Consider the following 24,757-nt stretch of genomic DNA (forward strand, 5'->3'; position numbering starts at 1 on the left):
TGTAAAGTCACAGCTGTAACTCAGAAGCAAAGGTGACACATGCAGGCACATGAGCTAACAAACTTGCACTTAGCAGGGCCATATTTTTGTAATACTTGATAAGCTGTCTTGTGTGCAGACTTTTAATTAATTAATTAATTAATTTTTAATGACAAGGTCTGTAGGTAGATATAAGACTTTTAATAGACTGATTCATACAGCTGGGAAAAGTTTACAACCTTTTCAGATCTGAACAAGCCCTTACATGTTGAAATCTTGTCATTTTGCAGCTATCCTGTAGGGTTTAAAGATGATATTTCCTCCCCTCATAAAGTTTATCTTGAGTATTCCCTTAGACTACTATGGTTACAATAACACCATCACAAATGTTTTATGATGCATTTTCTATGTAAAACTTTGGCTTTACACTATGAATAGTGATTTCGAACCCCTTAAACTCCTTTTTCTGTATGTGTGAGACCCTATAGGACCGTATAGGACCCTATAGGACCCATGTGGCAGACACCACATGATGGCAGGAGAAGACAGGGCAGTACCGCAATCCACAGATTGGGATGTGCAGCCCAGCCTTCCCCAGGTGAAAGACATTTTATTCTTTCCAGTGTCATGGGTCCTGCAGTGGGTTGGCAGATCATGGAGTGGCATCACAAAGCATGACCTCCACAGTGCCGCAAATAAATGAATAAAAGGCCCATTTGGGGTGGGACGACAAGAGGAGGGAGCAAACTGCAAGTGTGAGGAGGTGTATCCTAAGTGTTTCAGATTAATCAGGTCTCTGAATAAAAATAATAGTGTAGCCATAAAACCTCTGGTCCTAGTGAAATGTTATCTTCACCCAATAAAGTGACAAGTGAAGTCCTGAGATAAGAGAAAGTGGTCTGAGAAGAGAATATGATGCAGATAAACCCACAGTGTGGTGAACACCAAAACTGTGAACAACTCTCAAGAACATTAGATTTTTCAATAGAATTTCTTTTTCACCAATTTTCTGTATTAGCTGGCAAGGTCCTAATAATATTGCTTGATTACATCCTACTACTAGAAATCTTGTGGATTAAGTGTTGACAATAAGCAGGCATTCTTCTACCCCTCTTGCAATCAGTGAGAGTGCATCCTGGGCAAGCACCAGCTTCCTCTCAGCACTTGCTGCAGTGAGACCAGCACTGAAATCTTTCAGGACTGAACACCCTTCTTGGGGCTGTCTTGGAAGCAGGGATTTTGAGAAAAGAGAAGCAAAGACATACCACTGAAACATGCAGTTCTTTTCAAAACGTAGGTTTAATAATTTCCAATGACGCACACTGTGAATTCACTTCTTTGTTTGCAAGGACATGTACAAAGGTTAATTCAAAAGTAGTTTTCCTCCAAAAGGGCGTTTTATGTCTCTCCCCTGCCTTTAATAGCTGCAGAAGCGAATACCAGATGGGACAGCTGTAGATAGGGCAAAAATCAAGTTAACCCCTTCCAAGTCATCAGTAAGTAAGTCTCTTTTGGTCATTAACTTACAGTTTCTATGACTTCACACACAGTGTCAAATCCCAAATACCTGCCTTACGACCAGAGGACTACCGTTTTTTAAAATCCACTTTTGTCTCCATACATTTTGGTTCATCTATGTACAAATCATCATTAAAAAAAGCAATGGCACAGTAATAAAGAATATTTTTGCCTCCTCTAGGAGGCAAATAAATAAAGAATAATAAAGAATATAGATCCTCTAATAAAGAATATTAATCCCTCCTCTAGGAGCTCTAACCTTTCAAACAGTGGTGCAGATCCTCTTCTTACATCAGCTTGACACTGGTGCAGTTCCAGCAACAAAGTCACTTCTGAGTTACACTTTCATGAAGGAAGTGAAATCAGGTCCATCTATTGCAACTGATAAAATCTACACATAGATAATGCATTTTTCTTGGGAGAAGACTGTGCTTTCAAAAACTGGACTTGAGGGTGTTTTCAATGATGTTGACATCCCACTCTGCCATCCTGACTTCCACGTTTGTGCACCGCCGGAGACGCTTCTGGAAGTTCCCACTAAGTAGGATATAGAGAAATGGATTAATGCTGCTGCTGGCATAGCTGAAGCAGATGGATATGTAGTAGCTCACGTAGAAGGTCAGGGTTGGCTGAGAAATCTGAAGATTCAGGAGCTGGATCACGTGGAATGGGGCAGCGCTTACCACAAACACGGTGACCAGAGCAAGTACCATCTTAGTGAGCCTCATGACTCTTTGCCTGGGGATACTGCTGGTGTAACTGCAAAACAAAGAAGGATCCCTAGCATGGAAAGTCAGGATGGGAAAATGATGTCATGGATTCAGTGTACTGATGAATTACAGTTATTTGAGACCAAATCCACCTACAGTGCAAGCAAAGGCCAGCTCTCAACAACTGCATTTGTTGTTATTTACACATTAGTGTTTCTTCTGCTTAGGCTGAGTTTGATCCTATGCCACACACATACAGGAGCCACTGAGAATTGTTTACATATATTTGATGAAATACTGACAATTATTTTCATTAAAAATGCTTACTCCTTTTCAACATGGGAGCTATATAGCTTTGCATTCCTTTTCATCTATGACTACCTTTTTTTGCTAACAACTGGAACAGAAGTATCCAGTTAAAACATGACTATTATGAGCTTGAAAGAGACTTAGAGAAAAGAAGCAAATGATCCTCCTGCCTGAGGAATTAAAAACAACACTAAAATGGAAATCAATTTCCTTTTTAATAGAAAATTGGTAGAAGCTGAAATTCAAAGCACATAGTCCTAGAACGAAAACATGCTGATAAGGAGTTGCTGTCACAGAAACTGGGAAATTGTATTTCATGTGTTTTATGTGTCAGTTTTCTTTTATTGCCTAGGCTTCCCCAGGCTGTGAATGGTGGCTGGGGATCCTCATGGGGCCTGGAGTCCTCTTCCCACAGGAGGGGCAATGCAGCCTGGAAGCACCCAACCTGCAGCCCCCCGGGCCACGGAGGCTGGTACCAGACATAGCACCCAGATCCACCCAGGGTTTCCTAATCTTTGAACTGGGAGCTTGAAGCCACAAGATCCCAATGGGCAGGTGCCCTCCCACAGCCAGAAGTGCGGGGTTGGGTCATGCCTTTTTGTTGTCCTCAGATAAGCTGAGGACTTCAGCCATAACTTTCTCCTCAGTGTTTCCTTCTAACTGGGTTATCTTGCTCCCTCCCCTGAATCCCTTCCCTAGTCTATTTCCTGGGAACCTAAAGCAGTATCTGAAGCACTGAAAGTTACATGATGCAGTGCCTAAATGTTGTTTTAGGACTAATGCTTTTGGCCTGTTACGTATAAAACCTTTGCAGTATGAGCAGAGCATCTGAAATAGGAAGAAGCATGAATAATACTTTACCTTCCTGCTTTCTTGTTTTGCTGATACATCTCCCACGTGTAACATAAAATTAAAATATAGCAAATAAATATCAGTGGTAAAGGAAAAAAAAAAGTTGTTATAGTAAGATAAAGCGTACACCTGTAAAACAAAATGCAAAAAGAACAAACAAGGTGATTACACAAAGAGCATCTCATAAATATAAAAAAAAAAAAATGACATTTTTCATAAAGTGGTCCCTGATTTGTGATTTGCGATTATTGATTGGAGATACATGGAGCCTGTTTTAGGCAGCAGTAAGTACCTAGAACTGCAAGTACTTTTAAGTATTAAAGTCTGTGTTCAGCACTTCTAGGAATGCTGTTGACAACAAGAAGATAACTACAAACTATACCTCTCAGCTTTCAAAATTCTGTATGTGTGCACTTTTGCCAGCACCTGTATAATTAGTGAAAATTCTTGCAAGCATTTATGCAGGACACAGTCTGCTTAGTCCCCTGATATTTTGCTAGTCTGATAGTAGACCAGCTATGACCACCTTCTAAGCAGTTTTTTCAACCATTCTTGCATCATTAGTGTAATCTAATCTACACCATCTTTCCTAGTTGGTTTGCTGGTATTTTGTTACAATTCAAGTTATTTTGTTTCTATTTATTCTTTATCAACTGAAGAACTTCCATCAAAGAAGGAGATTAGATTGTTTTGTTACAATTTGTTCCTGACAAATAGAGATAGAGTTTTTCTTATCACCTTACAGATTGAGAGCTTAATAATTTGTTAAACTTTCCTATTATTGAAGATCATTGGTTTTTTACTCTATCTACCAGAGTCTCCTTTTTCTTGTCTTCATACTTTTCTGTGTTAAAACCTCTAATGTGGAATTAAACAAGCCTCTGACAATTGGTCATGGAACAAAAAGGCTCAAATACACTCTTTTAGGCTTTGTCTACATTAACAAGTAGTACAAATTAGTAGTGAAAATCTGTAGAGTGAAGTACTTGGTGCTTAGGACATGACACATTTTACTCATGTTAAGGGGTTTAACTTTGAATTTTCTCTAATTGGATCCTGTGGATTGAGGACTGAATACACAACAGTGGTTGGAGTCCATTCATTGAGTTCCCAGAGCACTTCTTCCAGTCCGATTTCCCCTGAAAAGAACACAGATCATCTGCTCTGAGACTGCTGAATAATGTGAACTCAAGTGTGGTAATTGGAGACAATTGGGATACACACTCCAAAAATAGCTTCCTTATCCAAATGAACATGCTAATATAAAAACACCCAGTATCAGCGGAAATTTGCTCTCTGTTATGTAAGGTTTTAAAAACTTTCTTTTATGTCCCTTGCTAGTCATCACTCAACAAGCTAGCCTGAATTCAACGTATAGACAGGAATCCGTTTGGCCATGAGATACTGGAAAGTCATGTATGCAATTTGAGGAGGGTTCATTCTCTTCTGTGATCTATACCTTCCAAACATGACAGTCTGCCAGGTTAGAAAGGGCAATGAGATCCCATTTGTGAACAATAGTTACCTAAATGCAGCAAGAGAAGATAAGGAGAAACAGAAATCCTTCACTGTTACATTTGCTATGCGGGAGCTGTCTTGCTGAACTTGATCATGCTGAGGCTGCCTCTGTATTACCAATACAATCTGAGGTATTACCAATACAATCTGAGATGCAATGATTTGAATGATACAAGGCTCAGCTCCAGCCTTTAATTCTATTCCATGCATGCATGCATGCATCCATCTGTCCGTCTGCCTGTCAGGGATGTCAAAGACAAAATGGGTGGTATCCTCAACACCAGCTGAAGACATGATCCCCTGAGCATTGAAAGCTTACCAGAGAACATCATCAGGTGAGGTTAGATCAAAAGCGCAACTTTCCAAACCATCTTTGAACTTTATTGCTTTTGAGTAGACCCACCCAGGGAACATCAGAATAAGTGATGCCACCCATAAACATAAATTGACTCGAATTGTCTTTGATCTTGTTCTCAGGTGGGTTAGACGAAACGGCTGGACAAGAGCGAGGTACCTGTAAAAGCAGGTAACATAGCAATATAATAGAAAAACAATAAAATACTTAGGTTAATATTGTTGACCTCAAAATAAAAATTCTAAGAATAGCCATCACAAGGGAAGGAAACTGCATTTTTTTAAAAGTTGTCTAGTACAACACGCCAGAACAGCTTTAATTCAAGCAATTCCCTTAACATTCAACAAGTGTTGTTATAACTGATCATGCTTTTGGTCATAACATTATTTAATTAATATGATAGGAGCTTTTAGTAAATTATAGTAGATTAGCATGTAGGGGATAGAATTTAAAAACTCAGATATACAAGAAGCAAGCAGAGACAAAATCTGAGATGAAGTTAGCTCTGGAAAAGGACTGGAGATAATTTAATACAGACAAGACTGCTATTTAAAAAAATATAGAACTTTCTGATATATTTTAGCTCTAGGATTGCTCAAGTCCATTATAGTTGTAATCTAAATGTTTAGTGTCCACATAACTGAAGATACAACTGAAAGACTTCACTACCTTAGAAGTAACCTTCAGTTAGCAGCAGCTTATGATACAAAACAAATTCAACTTCTTCTTAATGACCTTCACATTTTGTAAAACACTGGTGAACTTTAATCTATCAGATCAAAGTGGATTAAATTGGGCAATCTTTGAGCTGAAAGCAGAATATTAAATGCAACAATTCACATGTCATAAAAAAGAAGGGGAAGTTAAAGCAACATGTGTTTTCCCTCTATTTTTTCCAGGAGTGAGTAAGGTAGGTACAAAGTCCACTGCATTTGGTACACCTTTTAATTTCCAGATTTCCCGGCAGGGGGATGATTCTCATCACATTGCTGCCAGCCTAAGGATATGATCAGTTATGATCCCCTCTGATATGTGATGAGAGGTCTACCACTGAGGTCCTAGCCCTGCTAGTGGTGGCTGTACCCATTGCCACCCAGACTGTGGGTGACTGGAGGCTTATGCTTCTGTCTTGGCCCCACATCCACCAACTCACTCCCTATGACAGGGAAAAGGGCAGGTGGAAGAACCCAACCTCTGGCAGCAGGAGCTGGTGGGTGGGTGAGGAACCATAATGCTGAAGAGAAATGGGTGAGATGACACTTATGGAGAAAACTCAGTTCATCCATTTATCAATTCATAATTCTTAAATTAATAAAAAGGGATACAGCTAAATGAAAGCTCCTGAATGTCAAAGTTTTACACAAAAAAAAAAGGAGAGAGGAAGCTTTGGGGCATTTTTTTTGGTAGAAAACATCTTGTTGTGGTTTAGCCCCAGCCAGGAACTAAGCACCACGCAGCTGCTCGCTCACTCCCCCCTGGTGGGATGGGGGAAAGAATCGGAAGAGCAAAAGTAAGAAAACTTGAGGGTTGAGATAAAGACAGTTTAATAGGGAAAGCAAAAGCCACGCACACAAGCAAAGCAAAGCAAGGAATTCATTCACCACTTCCCATGGGCAGGCAGGTGTTCAGCCATCTCCAGGAAAGCAGGGCTCCATCATGCGTAATGGTTACTTGGGAAGTCAAACGCCATCACTCCTAATGTCCCCCCCTTCCTTCTTCTTCCCCAGCTTTATATGCTGAGCATGATGTCATGTGGTAGGGAATAGCCCTTTGGTCAGTTTGGATCAACAATCCTGTCTGTGTCCCCTCCCAGCTTCTTCTGCACCTGGCAGAGCACGGGAAGCTGAAAAGTCCTTGACTAGTGCAGCAACAACTAAAACATCTCTGTATTATCAACACTGTTTTCAGCACAAATCCAAAACATAGCCCCATACCAGCCACTATAAAGAAAATTAACTCTATCTCAGCTGAAACCAGGACACATCTATTTTATGACCAGCTGCTACAAAATGGATCAAAAATTTAATTCTGTCCTTTTCACCTATATCACACATGCCTTTTTTTGTGCATAATGCTGGAAGAGTTTCGGGTAGAAGCAGTGAAACGCATCTCTCTTGTGGGAGTTAGATTGACTCAATTTCTTTTAAAAAGACTGAAAACTCTGAATCATAGTCACAGAAATCTTTTGAAACTGTAATTTTCTGAAATTAACTGAAAATGAGTGATTTACTAGCTGCTATGAGAAAGACAAATTATATAGGAATTTAAACAATACTTGAAAATAATTTTCTTAGTGATTGGCTATCAGCAGCTTCTCTACCAAATTCCATCCTGTTGATTTCATGTCAGAGTATTTAAAACTTGTACAAGTTGAAAGGATAAAACTGAGAAATGTTTAAATACTGGTGAAATTTTCACTGAATTTTAGTGTTTGTAGAGCAGAAAAAAATGACAGCCCAACAAAACAGGACAGTCCAAGCTAGTGTAATATGAACGTTAAGATGCTTTCTGGTACTGCCTAAGAAGGTACCCTTTTTCTAAAAGGTTATCATCTACATGTGGAATCCCACAGCACTTGTGCTCAGCTAATTAAGAAAGCTGATTTGGAAAGTACAACATTCTTGCAGAAGACTTTTTTCCCCAGAAAGTAGTATTTTTGGTGTGTTCTGAACAAGGGCCATTAGAGATTAATTCTCTATTGCTCTCAAGCTATAACTTAGCTAGAAATGAAAAACTCTTAATCAGTGAACTATTTATGTTTTTCACAGGTCAAGTGAGAAAAGTGCAGAAAAAACACAATAAAAGCCTGCAAGTAACAGTCTTCATAGTAACCCGATTCCTTCTTAAAAGCATTTAATGAAAGAAAAACAGGTGTAGACATGTATTAGGTTGGTTAAATTATTAGAAATAAAGGAAAAGATTTTGGTGGAGTTATTCGAGATTTATATCGTTAAAAACACAAGAAGCCAAATAGGCATATATAACACCAACTGCAATGTGTGCAAATTGAACGTTGCATTTTGCTTTCAGATACCCTGGTATGCATCTGCATTTACTCTAGTAAAACCAGGAAAGCTGCTGTGAATTTTCTTCAACGCATTTGAGAGCAGAAGCTTAGTAAGTGACTGGCTGCTTAAGAATGTGTTCGCCAGGCTGAAACCTCAAGTTTAATTAGACTGTGTATTAAACAGTCCACTACTGATACCAGTAAATAACCAGAAATACCACTAACTGGACAGCAGTAACTTTCAATATCTGTCATTCCTTTGCTGTGTTGCTGTATCTGTATTAATACATAGCCATACTTGTACCTTTTACAGGATGTAAATATCTGATACTTCTGATAAAAATCAGAAGATCCTTATCCATAGGTGCCAGCAACATGTTGCCTGCAAGACCTTGGAATGTTGCTTGAGGTCTTGTACTTGTTTTGCACAGCTCAGGTTCACCAGCCTGACAGAACAAGGTGCCTGCAGCACCTCAGTTGCTTGGTATGATTGCCCTTGGGCCCGTGAAGATCAGGAACCAGTGCATAAGATCAAGAAAGATTAATATTTCATGTGATAATACATTATTTTCAGTCTTGCTTGAGTATGAGTATGAAAGAGATTTCTTTCATTATTCAAGCTTTGCAACAACCAAGTTTTTTCACTAAGTAATGTTAAAGTAATGGCCATTATTGCTAGAATAAGGAAAAGGCTTTTCTGGCATATGATATCTTAAAAAGCTATGTCTAATTTCATGCAGTTATTCTCAATCCTCATGATGGTGGCAGAAAGAACAGAAATCCTCTACATTTGCAATGGTAGAACTGCTTTGTACCGTTCTTGGTACAGCTACCTCTCCTATTTCACTGGCTGCCTCATGGAAATAGCTTCTGACACTGATATTGCTTACAGGATCACTGTAATTGAGAGTAATTTACAGGCTTCTCAAGTTCTTAAAACTTGTGATTACTCCCACTTTACACAAAATTTGACCTCTTATTCTCCATGTAAGCACAGTATACTATGTATGCTTGGAGCTTGCTTTCATTTTTCAAGTGGTGCAAACAACAACATCTCCATGCAAAGTAAGGGAGCAATACCGCAACTGTTTTTAAAATTGGCAGCAGAGATGTTTCCAAAGAATGAATACTGAAGAAAGTTACAATGGACATTACAAAAAAAATCAGCGAATAAACTGTGAATTAAAGGAAGTATTTGTGAGAAAATGAAAGTGTGTAAGATGGAAAGAGGGTGCGTGGGGGAAGCACAGGAAAGTGACATTAGTAGCTGACATGGAGTAAGAAGTGCACCTAACCAGGCACCCCTCTCCCCACAGGCTGCAAGGAAGGTGACAGGACATGATTTATCCATCCTTTGCTGTGCTCTCCATACACCCCGTGAGTCACCTCTTAGACATGCCTGCTGCCTGCGGTTAATGAGAGACTGAACTTTATTTTGTGCCTACAGTTGGGTGATACAAAACCACCTTAATGCTTTCATATGCTTCTCCTTAGCAGGAAGGTTTCAGTGAGATCTCCCGTTTGTTTCAAGCTGCTTAAGCTCACAAGGTACCTAACCACAAAAACATTGGTTATTTCTTATTAGCGCTTTCATTAAGAACTGTGTATTGCACAAAGATTTTTAAGACAGGTTCACATGCACAGAGATTTATTACCAGGGTCTGTAGCTGATGGCGTATAGTTACTTTACAGGAAAAATCAAAGTGAAAAGAGAGAGTGTGGAAAGGTAAAGCTGTCCTGAGTGGTCAGGTGGGAAGAGAAGCAATGGGGGGGTCTCCTGACAAGCATCCTTCTCTGGGTCTCTTCTCCAGTGCCATATGTAATGCTTTTTTCCACAGTATCAACATGGTTTTCATCAGGACTCACTTCTTACCAGTTGCTCCTGTCTATGATGCTGTTGGTGTTGCTGAGAGCACGCTTTGCTGGGGCTGCACGCTGACTTGTTAAGTTTGGGGCATGCATGTTTTTGGGTCCACTAATGTCAACCAGAAGCTTTGACCACAGGGTAGGAAAAGGGAGGGGAAGAAGGGGTGATTCTCATGCTGGTGGCAGTCACTTCCCATGAGAACCCACCATAACAATGCGGTTGGGTTTGCAGGTGCAGGGCCGGGAGGATAACAGCGCAAGATCCACAGCGTGGGAACAAGGGGAAAGTGCTGCCCCAGAGGCTCTGGGAAAGGCTGCTGCAGCAGCTTGGGTGACCAGGCACAGATCTGCCAGCAGAAAGCCAGCTACAGAGCTTCAGAGGGAGGGCTGTTAGCAATGCAAAAGGCTGAGGCTCTTAAGGCACCGTGTGATGTGTGGCTTAACAGATGATGTTGCCTTTGCTCAAAGAACCAGAGCCCAATGCAGCGCAGGACTTACCAACAGTGAATGTAACTCATTTTGATAGCAGCTGCAGTCTAGTGGTTATCAGACGAACGTAGTTTGTAATAAAACTAACTGCATTAATGGACATTGAAGATCATTAAAGGAAGGAATGGCATGTGCAAAGGAACACCCTTAGCCTGGAGTGGGTACTGAATCCACATCTTCCAGCTCCGGAGATGCCCACCACTGCCTATGGGCTGGCTGACCCTGGTTCCTTTTGCTGTGTAGACACTGTCTTCCTGGATACACAGCTGAGTTTTCATAGGATTCTCATAAAAGTAAAGGGCAGGTTACTAACAATGCAGGTGAGGGTACTAAAATCTGGCCTGTATATATGTGTATTTCCCTAGGTATTGTAAAATGACTTTTCACACTTTCCGGATCAATTATTTGCTGGACATATTCATATACTGATATGTGACTTTAAAGGATAATTTCCCTGGGCTTCTAATTCTCATTTTTAACATTCAACTGAGCAAAAGAAAAAAAGTCATTTAATGAACTTTAAGATGAAAAGGAAAGCATTAAACTGATTGGAATGAAAACACCACCAGAAATTCAACCCAATGTAAATGTAAATGATTCTTTTTCTTGATAGAACTCAAACTTATTCTAGCCTAATGGTATTCTGACTTACCCTTCCCCAGACAATAAGAAATTACTCTCACCCTAAACACTTAAGAAGCAGCTTTTGTCTCCATTCTTTTGTAGCGGTGGGTTTCTATTGGTTGTTTCAGTTTGGATGTAATTTTCAATCTTGCCTGTTGTCCGATGATAAATTTGTGAAATGAAACGTGAGTGGTGCATTTGGGAAAACATGCTGTTTTGAAAATACAAGGTAATTTCCACTTCAAAGAGAGAGTGGAACTTAAAGGCAGACATGTGCCCTCATCTAACAAAGTAATTATCAGTAATAAAAGAATCTTTTGTTGGGAAAAGTCTGAAGAATACTTACTTGAAACAAACAATAACGGGAGTGTCTGAGCTGCGTCTCTGACACAGAGAGCTGGAGAAGGAGGCAGTGATGGAGACTGCAGAGCTCCCAAAAAGTACAAGCCACCAGGTATGTGGTGCCTGTTACCCATGCCTATTACCACATTTTTTTTTGCCTTTCTGCCAAACTTGCTGTTACAATGCTGCCTGGAGGAACATCTATGAGGCCAACCAACACCAAAGGTAGGTGGTGCGATCATGAAAGCCAAGGCGATACTTTGAAAGAGAAAGTATTTCATAGGAGCATGTGCTCCCAGTTAATGTTGTAGCTAACTGCATGTCATCTCGTCTGATTTCTAGCAAAGCCGTAAACATGTGGTCATACTTCGTCATGCATATAGGACAAGTGGAGGGAAACGTGTCTTAGAGCCTGGATTTTCCCCCGCTTTTTTCCTCCTGCCTCTGGACCTAACTTAACCTATCATATTTGACATCCTATGGTCTAACCTTATTACTATGTATTGCATATTGTCACATTATAGTATACTGACACTATTATTATCATTAATATCACTAATTAGCATAAATTATCCAATTAATGTTAATTATTAATTTATTATCTGTATTGGCTTAAAATGTACTGCTGTTAGGATTGCTCCAAGAGGCAGCAAAGTGTACCATGCTCAACGTCAAATGATGCTCAAACTCAGGAGATTGAGCTTTTAAAAGGCTTTTACCTTTTCCTCCGGGTGCGGTGTTTGTGACTGCATGTGAAGTGAAGCAAGGAGCGACAGAAAAAAGAGTGTGAAGAATGAGTAAATGGATTAGTCCATGGAAAATCAGGTGGTTCTGGTTTTAAATAACCGAAAGCCCATAACTTGCATAGAGATATGGTCCCACTCTACCAGTGATACTGCTTTGGTAAATATTTCTTAGAGCAACATTACAACAATGGGCAAACCAGGAACACATTTTCTCATGCCTGTCAGTCTTGGCTGCTGCAAACACTTGGAACACCTGCCTGTTTCTTCTCAGCCGTCACGGAGCTGCTTACTCCAGATTTCTCTTCCCAGCTTCACCTCTCCATTTATGTGCCTGACGCCTTAAGAGGATAGGCTAAATAAATGTTTATGCAGCCCTCAAAATTGACTGGTACGCTGTGTAACTCTCAGACTTCAGGAACTTTGCTCTGGAAACTTTTCCCATGCACAGAGACCCTTTGCAAACTGGATATTCACAAAAAGCAATTACTTATTGGCTATTACAAATGACAACAGACAACAGACAGCTAGGACTAGCAAGCTCCTAGGCTAAGTGTTAATACTCTTACCACCTCTGTATGGCACCCTTGAGTCTTTGCTGTACAGCTGTCAATGGGAGTGAAGGGGCATCTTCAGGCTCCCTGATTTTCGTTAGTATTTTATACGTCTTCATGCCAGTGTTTCTCTTCTTGAACCTTTGAGTTGCCAACTGTCTCCACCTCAACTATCTTATCTCTGGCTGCAATCTTACCTTTTTTAGCATATGTGGATCTACTCTAGGTACTTTTGCACAGCTTAGCATTTAGCAATTTTCTTAGGAGGCTGAGACAAGATTATACAGCTGTGCCATACCAAAAGTATGCCTTGGATCACAGACAACTGAACTGCTATCAAGAGGATTACACCTTTTCTTATAACCAAAGTTTGCAGAAGAAGTAGTCAGAAGTAGGTGCACTCTGTAAGAAGGGACCCAAACAGTTGCATTTTCCTATGACATGCTCCAGTGAGTCATGCTATGGGGAATGAGATGTACCTCACAGCCTCCTGTCACAGAAAGACGGTCTGGCATAGGTTTTACCAGCAGCATCTTGTATGCCATTAAGGAATAAGGAATTACGTGACTTCTGAATCTGCATTAGTTATTTTCAACATGTAAGTCTTGGCTCTTTTCTTAAAATGTCATAGGCCAAAAAGTTCCTTTGCCATTGCAAACAAGTCACTAACTTTGCTAGTTGCAATGTTCATATTCAGTTTAAGTCAAGGGACTTATTGGAATGTTCCAAGTAACAATGTTAGTGTAGGACATCATACCAGACCCCCTTTTCACTCATCTCACCATCTCCCCTGTCTCACCAGAGACTGTAGCATAAGAGTATATCAACATCTGGGATCGAGGAAATGCTGTCTGCAGCATACACATTTCTGATTTCACTTAAGCAAGTGATATTTTCATTGAACAGTCAAATTGACTTGATGTACATGGCGGTAAATTACATTAGGATAGTTGTTTATGTGTGCCTATGTCCTTGTCCAGAGAACAGCTGGTGTGGGTTGCTTCTTAGGAAGTTTTCTTTTAACTGATAGGTGAAAGTTCTGCTACCAAAGTTTCATTCAAGTTTAATTTATGTAATGTTGGCCAGTGGCATAAACAGGAATCTGTATTAAAAAATGTGTTTGATGTCAATTTAGAAAACTTTCTCATAAATTTTAATATGCATACTCAACTTGCATAGTTTTTACAGCTTTCCTTAATGTTTTTTATTTCATATTAAAGTGAGTAATGAAAAGCAAACTTTTATACATTATACCCCTCATAAATTGACCCCTAAAGCTCCATGGAAAGAACAGCTGGTTTTACCACTTCTTAAGAACTCATAAAGAAATTTGATTTTCAAAAAGAAATGCTGACTAAAGTCTCTGTTGGACCATTGTGTGACATAGTTCACTCCTATTATGAAGTAGAGGATTTACGGGAATGAAAACATTATCCAGCAATATGACAGATATTAATTTGCATGTCGTAGTCATTTTATTAATCTCAGACTTCTTCTGGAAGTGCCTTCTAGGTCTGACCTGCTCCTTAGAAATGCTTCCTTTAGAAATGCTTTTATTTTTGAGAAATGTGAAAGAGCACATGAAGCTGCCCAATGCTGCATTAGCCACAGCATTTACTAAGGTGCAATTATGTTTTTTGCTTTTATTGTGAATTTGGGATGATTTTACTGTCAAACAAAATCTGATAAACTCTGCTGATTTTTTGCAAAATAGCTGATTTAATCTTTTCACTTAATGAAAGCTCCCGGGTGGATTCAGAGGTGCTTTTCTGAAACTATTAAGCACTAGACAGTTTGGGAGCTTGTTGTCTGAAAAACCTTTGTCTCTCTTGGCTATAGTGTCATAATTGGTATTAGCAAAGATAAAACAAATGAAAGAGAAGTAATTTGAAGAGCTTTCCCTAGGCAAGTGTATTTGAGATGGAAAAACTTGCCTCAAAATAGAAAAGAAAGCACAGGCTTACCTTCAGTAATTTGGAAAAAAACCCCAAATGTTTATTTTAAGACATGGCTTTACTTGGGACATAAACTATTTCTCATACCAAGTTTTGATATTCTGTCTTTCCTCATTAGGATGTCATGTTTTTTTCCTGCCTTAATACTTACTGTCTTTTACATAAAAATTTTTCTCTAGACAGCAAGATTAAAGATACTGTTCTGTGTAAATTCTTTAAGAATATAGGAAAAGACTGTCATTTGTCACATTACTCATATGCAAATGTAAGAGCAGAGCTTTTAAAATTGAACTTCAAAGGAACTGATAATTTCTTGGCTCTTTTTTAACTGCTTGTCAACCAAATAAGACTTGTAATATCATGCATTAGTGTAGCCTCTTTATGATAGCCATACTTTATCAATTTCAAAATTATTTCTAACTTTCAATTTTCTACCTTCTGCTTTCTGTTTTCTGATAATTTTTCTCTCCCTCTCTTTAGTGACTACATTCTACTTCCATGGAAGCATGCTGTCTTGTATGCTGCAAGTTCAATAGGAACCATCCTTGCCATTGGCTCTGTTTATTTATCCTAGCTCATAAGTTCAAAGTTATCTCTTGAATGCCTTCTTAATGATTGACTAGCGCCTCATGCTATGCAGGAACGTTTGTCTTTTTGTTTTCCTCCATGCTCTCTCTGACATGTGAAAGAAGACCTCTGTGGTCCAAAGGAGACTTTTCTTTCCTGAATATGGTCACTTTTTCCTTAAGATCAAAAATATACAGAAGCTGTTTTTGAAATCTGTAGTTATGATAAAAAGCTAAAATTCTTGTACTCTTACTGCATTTTAACAAAGTTTTTAAAACAGTAGGTTTCTGCAGTATGCCTGGAAGCCAATTTTTTATCTTAAACAAGAATGGTTAAAACAAATCTAGTTTTAGTGACATTAAGCCTTTAGTAGAAGCTGCACCTCTAAAGATAAGCCCCAGAACAGTAAAACTGGTGGTGACGAGGATCCCTTAAGGCCTTGTTCATAGCATGATGCTATAGTGAGACTTAAAATACTTCTGCCACCTCCACAAACATCAGAAAAAGATTCCTGGGGTTTTCAAAAAATCATTAACCATTTCTCATTCTTGAATTACTACAGCTTTGCATAAACACAATCAGGTATTATTGTCCTTGGGTACAGAATGAAAATCTGAAACCACGTACCTGTCCAAACTCATTGCGGTCATAATGGCACTGCATGTAAACTGGTTGCATGTGTCCAGGGAGGTAATGATGGTACAAAGAGGGCTGCCAAAAACCCACTCGCCTCCACGTGCCCACTGGTGAATGAGAAAGGGCATGCCAATGATATGAACCAAATCTGCTATAGCCAGATTGCAGATGTAGATATCTGGGATAGTTTTCTTCTGAGTTCTGAAATAAATTGGAACACATGGAGGTGATTACTTGACATAGTTACTGTATTGTTTTCCAAGTATACTGTTGATAGAGCAGACCTCAAAATGGAACTGCACACAAATCAGTACACCGTCAGAACCACTATTTTAGAGTTTAGATATTTCAAACTAAACATTTTAGGCTCAACAAAAATATATTGTTCATAATTTTGCTTTCCAGTGAGGCTGAATGGGCTATTTAATTTATTATCATCAGCAGAATTATCCATATTCTCCTTTGAAAACTATAAAGTGTTCAAAATAAACACAGGTCTGATGGACATAGGAACTCTAGAAATATCAGCCTAGCATAAATAGGAGGAAAGATCAGAGCCTTCCTGTGATGCAGTTGACTCAGGGCTGAGTCTTGCTTAAAGATGCAGACAGGAGGTTCTCAAGTGCTCAAGGTAAAAAGGGAACTGGTGAAAGAAGAATGGTCCTCTGGGAAAAAAATAGTATGCAATCAAATATTTAAAGATAGTCTCATGAAGTTTATACTTATATAGGGAACACAACAGAGTTAAAACTGTATGCACAGTCTTTATCTAAGTACTGAGAGTTTGGATTTGCCAGTTTCATAATGTCTATATTGCATAGCTTTTGTGTGATATATATGCTTTCCTAGATTTCTTTAACAAAATGTAATCCTTATCTTAGTGCACCCCCTGATTTAGGCTTGGAGGAATGTTATACATGCAGTTGAAAGAATTCCCGACTTTAAATTGCCTTATTCCATACAAATCAAGGAAAGAAGCACAAAGCATCTTTGAAAAGCACTGCTATTTATAGAATATTTTTTTAATTACAAGACTTTATTAAAAAGGTCCTTATGCACAGTCTCCATAGAGAAATCACCTTATCTAAATTCACTTACAAATTAGATGTCTAGTCTAATCTATTTGTCTAGGCTCCCCCTCAGTATCTCTAACCATTTTTTTTCCAGTCTACGGCAAAGTACCAGTTTATTTGTCATTCCTACTGGAAGATACAGAATAACCTGCAGCTGGGAGAACTCCACCAGACTGCCCACAAACCACATTTAGAAGTTCAACTCTATGACCATCATTTCCTAAAATGACCTGTGTGAGAAGAGTTCCTAATTACATATTTTTCATATTGCCTTCACTGCATGCTACAGACTATGAAATAACTATATTTCCAAAGAAACAAATTTAAGCTAGAGGGAATGAGCCAGACAAAAGTATTTTTTCCAAACATTTTTAATAAATTATGAGGTATGATTCACTGTCATCTGGTTATGATGCTGAAACCAAAGCCAGACATCTATATAGTATATCTGCTGCCACTAATGACTGGAGCTTGTGGAGAGAATGACGCATATGTGATCTTTTTCCTCCAGTGCCTTTAGCTTTGTGAACTTTGAAGGATGCAAAATCTCCAGGAAAAGAAAAGCCCCAAACTCAGTTTCCTGCAAGGAGTCAAATGGTACCATTATGCTCAAACACACAGGTTTCAAAGCATCTGACAACTGCCTGTACATGTCATTTCATGAAAAAGTTGAAATGGTCTTTTTCTGCTTTATTTCATTCACATTAACGGGATAAATCATACCAAATTAGAAATTACTTTTGGACTTAGAATGAGAATCTCAAATTCTAAACTTGCACACTTTATGCTAAATTTAATCAACAAAGAATATACATTGAACAGCTGTTCCATGGTTGATGTAAAGGGAAGTGTTGTAATATCCACTGTCTCATACTTTACACTGAGCTTTAGAAAATGGTGCCTTTTTAGATCAGTGTCCAGATGCCAGGACACGCATTTTCATACAGATTTTCATATAGTTTCCTGAGGTGACTCAGAGCCACAATATTTAAATGGTAACTTATATAGTAAACTTTATAATCTCAAATAATTTTGGCCAGTTTATAACTTTCTTATATTTTATTAAGACAGTGGTGCTTGCCTTCTGCTAAAACTATCACTTTACAAAAAAAAAAACAACCAAAAAGCCAGGAAATAGTGATAGCCTCAATTTCAAACTTCTTTCTTTTTGTCCTTGCAGTTTTTTCTACATTCTTGCCACAGATTTGAAAGCTTCTTAGCAGTTTCTCAAGCCACAGATATTAGCTGGTCAATTCATCCTTCCACCCATGCCAGCTTAATTTACGTCTCTGAAACACCATATGAAAAATGTACAAAAGCACAATTGCTGTTCTGCAAAATCTGTGAATATGTCAAATCTGTGATTAGTCCTACCTTCTCTTCAGTTCTACTTCTACAGATTAAACTCATTAAAAAATGGATTTGAATGATCACAATCCATTAAAAAAAGAAGTGTTGAGCAGACACGACAATGTGATAATCCATATACTGGCTGTCACTCCAGTAACAACTTCGAGGAACATGACAAGTGCATTATGTGTTGTCATCAGTCATTATTTATCCCCTCTGACTGCATTATGTGCTGTCATCAGTATTTACTTATACCCTCCTGGACAGAGAGTCTTCATTAACTGGAAGCTTAAGTGTTAATTTGGAAGTGATCTTTCAGGTCAAAGACAAGATGATTTATAAGTATCACACATTTAAAAACACAAGCACATACCCTTTCTTCAAACAGGAAAGGTGAAAATGGCATCCCTTATGGGCTATGTCTGCAAAGGCAAGTAGCACCAGCTTTAAGGTCATCCTCCCACCTAGGCCTGTCCTCCCCTACAAAATCTAACCATTCCTAGCAAACCAGCTTGACTTGGAGGAAGCTTTTTTAAATTTCCAGCTCTGATGTTAACCATAGTCCCCTTCTGCTCTCATATTTGGAGTTTGCCTAGATCCTCAGTCCCTGACGAGAGCAGGTCCAAGAGCAGCAGTCCTATACTTAACACTATCCTGTAGCCTTTTTGTGCTGGTAAGCATGTACGGTGGTCCCTCTTGGACCATTTCTGTGCATGTTATTTTCCCCTTGTGGCTGAAAAAACATCTCAAGAATTTATCAGGAAAGACTTATACTATCTTTTCTTCTTTTAATTGAGGGTTGATTCTTCTTAGCTAATTTTATCAATTTGAAATTTAGACCCTTAATCTCCAAGTGATCTTGGCTCCTATAATCACTGCAGAGAAACAGAACTCTGGGGGCAATTTATCCTGTCTTAGATAGGTATATGACAAAGATGATATGTATTACTCTCAGGAGTGCCTCTCTGCCAGATGTCTGGCTTGGGCAATCAAAATTAGCCTGGAAAAAATTTGCTCACATCTGTACAGCTGGGTAAGGCCTATAAAATCTTGTGAGACTGAATCTTGCTCAGTACCAGTTATGACAAACTGTACAAAGTAAAGGCAGCCATTTCTGTTCTACATCTCTGCCTCTACGCCTTCTCTCATTTAACCATATCGAGCGATTAATACTTCCAAGTAATTCAACTATCTAATTTGTTGTTGGATAACAACATTATCTAATGTTTAGCATTAGATTAGCAATAGCTACAGAACTTTGTCCAAGATATTCTGGTCCAAAAATATATTACTGTTTAACTGATTCTCACAGTCAAGTCAGATAACATCACTTAAAGACATGTATCAGTTGCTGTGCCAGATGTGATCATGGGAAGTCCCACGTTTCTAACATTAGCTTGTTTTTTATTTCTGAAACAAATGTAAAACAGAATCATAGAAATCAGAGTAAATTGACAGCATGCTGTCCCAGTGCAGAGACACTTAGCTTTCCCATCTCAGTGAGGAATAAAGAACGGAACAGCAGAGATATCTTTTAGGGCACTGGGTACATTGGTTAACATGTTGGGGTTTTTTTTGCTAGATTTAGGAAAAGCAGGAGCCTAAGATTGGAAGAGATAACCCTTGTCACAGAACTGAGTCATCGGCTGTCACAGGCAACAAGATCAGAAAAGACCTCCACATAACAGAGTAATTTCATCTCAGAAATAATGATTTTACTTCCACTACTCCTACTGCAGGCTATCACAGGACATCACTGTTCTAGAAGGTAAAAATAATCTTCCAGTTATCAGCCTTTAAGAGCTCCTGACTGAGGTCTACCTAATTGCTCTGGTACCAGTTTTGGCCTTTAGTTTAAATAGTCCTTTACCCTTTCTGCTGTATTTGATCATGATTTACAGAGAGCAAGCATACACCTCTGAGCCTTTTTAAAAAAAAAAAAAAAAAAAAAATTAGGTGAATTTTCATAGTTCTGCATTCTTCTGGTTCTAGTAATTGTTCTTTTCTGTTCTTATTCCAGTCTGAATATCCTATCTTTCCTGGAAACAGCTGGTGAGAGTTGTATTTCAGGCCTTGTTATGAGCCCGGAGAATGGCATTAGCATTTCCCTCTTTCCCCCAGCAAGGCAGAGCCTTACATGTATTACAGCTGTGTGTGCTTCTCACGCAGCTTTAGCCTATTGACAGCCCACAGCAATCCCAGGAGTTTTTCCTCTGTTGTTTTCTAACTGACAGCAGTGCTTCCTATTTATAAAAAAATAATACAAAAAAAATTCTATGGCTTTGTGCTATTAAATGTTACCACATTTCTGTTGCTCTAGTCCCTCCTCTATTCTTTATCTGGTTCTTTCTGTATGACAGTCTTATACTCCTTCACATCAGCCACATCTCCCCAGTGTATGCCATTACGAATACTATTGACACTCTTACACTTTGCCTCAGGTCTCTGAGGGAAACTATGAAATCTGGCTGGCCTCACGATCAGTCCCTGAAAGTTCCATGTTAACCTATTTCTCCTGAAAATCTTTTCAGAAAACTTGTTTCTTATCAACATTGCCTAGTACCATCCACACTTTATTTAATTTTTTTTCTCATGTTATAATTCTTGAACTCATTACATTGTTCTTTAGCTGAGTTAATAACTTCCAACATGATAACATATAAAATCTGAGAACATAAAATCTCTGATCTGGATAGACTAGCTGTATGTAGCCGTTTCAAAAATTTTCGACTGGTGACTGTATTCAGTTGCAAATACACCTTCTCCAGCTGAAGACTCAGAATGCAAGTAATAAGTGTTGTGACATTTATTTTCAATCTCCATTTTAGGAAATGCTATTTTACCACTTGCTATTAGTTACCTTATTAAAAATCAAGTTAATCTGAAAAGCCGTACTCATAGATAATGGAAATTGTATTTGATTCCCTTTTCTCTTCTATAACGTACTCTTCTTTAAAAATACAAAGTCAGACTAATGCAGCTAATTGGGGTTGTCTGGATCACATTTTCCCTCTCCACACAAAAACATAGCCATTCTCCCACCAGCTAGTCCATCAAAGTCAGTAGTTTTACATGAAATTCTTGCTAGCAGAACTACAGTTTTGGGGACCAGTTTTTCTAAGTTGCTGGGATGAAGATTATTGGGTGCTTCTGGCTGACACTGAAGTCTTGCAGCATTTTCTCCACCATTTTCTTTTTAATTAAATAGCAGCATATCTCAACTCCCTCTATTATTCCCTAGGGATGAAATTCATTCACACAAAGAAGGCCAGCCAAAAGTAATTGATTTATTAATTTTTAAATTAAATCTCAGTGCACAGACATATATTACATGCAACTTTCATTAGGACTTTTAGTTATTTTCTCCCAGTAAGTTGCAGATAATATAATTTTAATTCACACTTAAAAATGTTTGTCCCTAGCTGGCAGACCTGCAAACAAAATTGGGGAGCTGAAATTCCAAGGTTCTTTCTTTACCATATTCTATCATCAGTAAAGCATTTGCTACTGGAAAGTAAATAACTTTCTAGTTAATTTGAGAGATGATCTAGCTTCTTTCTCTCTTAAAAGAATTGACTCTGTAATGCTAACAAAATCTAAATGCATGCATGAGAAAATGTGTTCAATAAAGAGCGAAGACACAACTCAGAAACAGAGCCTTTGAGTAGAATCAGATCTGTTTAGTGAAAGGTGAGAATTTGACATGGTTATTTTTAAAAATGTAGCTACATTTTAAATGTACATTCATCTACAGAGTCTGAGGTTTGTGGCTGTCTTTTTTAGTGTTGGTAACTACCACATTAACTTTTTAATGCACTATTTTCAAATTCTTTTCCTGTGTATAAATGTTCATGCCCATAAATTTGAATGCAAATACGGTTTAAATTATATTCTTTTTTTCCAAGTCATTGTCTGTGTCTATTCCCTCTGTCTCTCATCTTTTTATTTAAGCTAGACAAAGGCTTTTCACCAGGGACAAAAAAATCTTTGTTCCTTCTCAGTTTCCTTCCATTCTATTATTTTCGAGACTCTACAACTAATTTTTAGAAACCCATTGATTTCTTTTTTCCTTTCTATTCATTCATACATTTAAAAAGTCATATTGCCATTATGTTCACTTCAGACATACTGTTTCCACATTTCTTCTCTTCTGCATTCAGATTATGAGCTACAATATTCTCGAGTGTACCAAACATTGGATTTCTGGTAGTTTCAAGGGAAGTTTACTAAAGCTCAGGGGCTGACAGACACTCAGTCCTAGGTTGGCCTTTGGAAATCTTTCTTTTAAAAGCACAGTATGTAGGGATGGAGTCCATCTATTAATCCTTGTAGAGCATGACATTAGCCTTATGCTGTCATAAATCTTTATGTTAAATTTGTGCTGAAGATAAAAGCCACTTTTTCAAGATACATACTTATGGATTTAGAGTTTGTGGTAGCATCAGCCACTTGACAGCAAATTCTTTATTATATAGAAAAAGAAATTTATTGTTAAAATTAAGAGACTAGAAGGTAGTTTCTTACATAAAGGATGGCTGAGTCAGATTTTATGAACCAAAAAACTTTAGCAACTTCAGCAATTCTACCTTCTCAGAATACAACAAAAATATCTCAAGGTATTAATTCCTGTCATGTGAGAATCCTTGACTGGCACTAAGGCCTTTGTTTCCAGAAGTAAGGTGATGCTGTAAAAAAGCAATGAGTTCTAGGAAGCTGCTGTAAATGGGCAAAAATTAGATAGAGCTCTGTTATTAAAATAATCTGAGGTAGCAGTGCAGTTTTCACAGGAGAAAAAGACTGTATTTCAACTGATCTTAAAAGCATTTTGTAAAACATAATGCCTGGCTAGTACCATAACTAAAGTTTAAAGTTCAGTCTAGCTTTTACATGTGCTAGGGGGAAGATTGCTGCCAATTATAATGGAAGCTAGGGAAGAAGGCATGTATTTTGGTTTCCTTGAATATGTTTGAAGTCAATCATGCACTTAAATGCTTTCTCATAACTGGAAAGGCTAAGCAGGCATACATTACCGCTATCTGTAGTAATGATTTAATTTTTTTTTTAATGAGAAGTAAATGTCAATGACTAAATGAAACTTGAAAAACTTGCTATCCTTGTCTTTGCTGGGCAATTCACTTCCTTAGTGTAGCCATCATTTATTTTTTCAGCAATAAACCTTATTTCAAAATGTATTCAATTCCGTACCTTATTATTGTGAACACAATGAGGATATTTCCAACTAAGCCTGTTGAACAGATAATCCCAATCAGAGAGGGAAGGATGATTGTCTCTGCAGCACCGATCACCTGGTAATGGTGCCATCCGCTCCAAGATCTGTTAAACAAGCCTGGTGTACTGTTCTGACAGGAAGGCTGAAATTCACTCATTCTTCAGCGACTTTAGGACTTACTTCTGTAGTAGCAAGAGAAAATAAATTATTCATGGACTAATCATTTGAATATCATTAGTTAAGTCTGGTATCTAAATGTACATTACTGTTTAATGATCATCTGAATTTCATAAAAACTTTTCACCAAAAGATTTTGTACATTCAGGATTGGACATAAAAGAACTGGATGTTGTTGTTTTCAAAATGAAATCTGTAATGTATTGACTCCATTATAATCTAAACAATTTTGTAATCATCCAAGACATACCATGTTAGAATCACAGTGTTTATTCTGCTCTCAGAAAGCCCACTGTCCACTTTTCTCTTGGCTGGGGTGGTCCTGGTAGACAAGAAGTTGAACATAAGCCATCAGTGTGCCCTTGCAGCAAAGAAGGTCAATAGCATCCAGTGCTGCATGTGGCAGAGCATTATCAGTAGAACAACAGAGGTGATTCTTCCCCTCTACTTAGCCCTGGTGACACATCTGCAGTGCTGGATCCAGGTCTGGACTCCCAAGTACAAGAGAGACAGGGCCTTACTGGAGAGCCTTGAAGTTAGTGAAGGGACTGGTGCATCTGGCATATCAGAGGCTGAGAGGGCTGTGGTTGTTCAGCCTGGAGAAGAGAAGGCTCAAGGGAATCTGAGCAATGTGTGTAAATACTTGGTTGCAGGGGAGTGAAGACATGGGAGCCAGACTCTTCTCAGTGGTGCCCAGTGACAGGACAAGAGGCAATGGGCACAAACTGAAACACAGGAAACTCCATCTGAACACAAGAAAGAAATTTTCCCTGTGAGGGTGGTCAAACCCTGGACTCAGGTTGCCCTGAGTTTGCGGGGTTTCCACATACCTCTATCGCTTTGAATATCTCCTAGAGATTTTTAAAAAACCAACTGGATGTGGCCCCAAGCAACCTGCTCAAG

General features: G+C 38.5%; 1 protein-coding gene across 1 annotated transcript; it reads right to left on the minus strand.

The window, feature by feature from the left end:
• Window positions 1-1,931: 1,931 nt before the first annotated feature.
• Window positions 1,932-23,834, minus strand: MCHR2 (melanin concentrating hormone receptor 2). The gene is made up of 5 exons (XM_072857868.1): window positions 23,653-23,834; window positions 16,016-16,225; window positions 5,206-5,400; window positions 3,378-3,497; window positions 1,932-2,256 (listed from the first exon to the last, which is right to left on the minus strand). The coding sequence occupies exons 1-5, from the start codon at window positions 23,832-23,834 to the stop codon at window positions 1,932-1,934; spliced, it is 1,032 nt and encodes a 343-aa protein (XP_072713969.1).
• Between the last annotated feature and the right edge of the window lie 923 nt (window positions 23,835-24,757).

This window comes from Ciconia boyciana, chromosome 3, assembly GCF_034638445.1.
Source record: "Ciconia boyciana chromosome 3, ASM3463844v1, whole genome shotgun sequence".
Lineage (NCBI taxonomy): Eukaryota > Metazoa > Chordata > Aves > Ciconiiformes > Ciconiidae > Ciconia > Ciconia boyciana.

Excerpts from the sequence above, each read along its gene's own strand:
- MCHR2 (XM_072857868.1), bottom strand. The coding sequence starts at position 23,834 with ATGAGTGAATTTCAGCCTTCCTGTCAGAACAGTACACCAGGCTTGTTT. Across the intron at positions 16,226-23,652 it reads ATTGTGTTCACAATAATAAG|AACTCAGAAGAAAACTATCC; the intron begins GTACGGAATTGA and ends AATTTATTTCAG. Across the intron at positions 3,498-5,205 it reads TCACCTGATGATGTTCTCTG|GTGTACGCTTTATCTTACTA; the intron begins GTAAGCTTTCAA and ends TTTGTTTTACAG.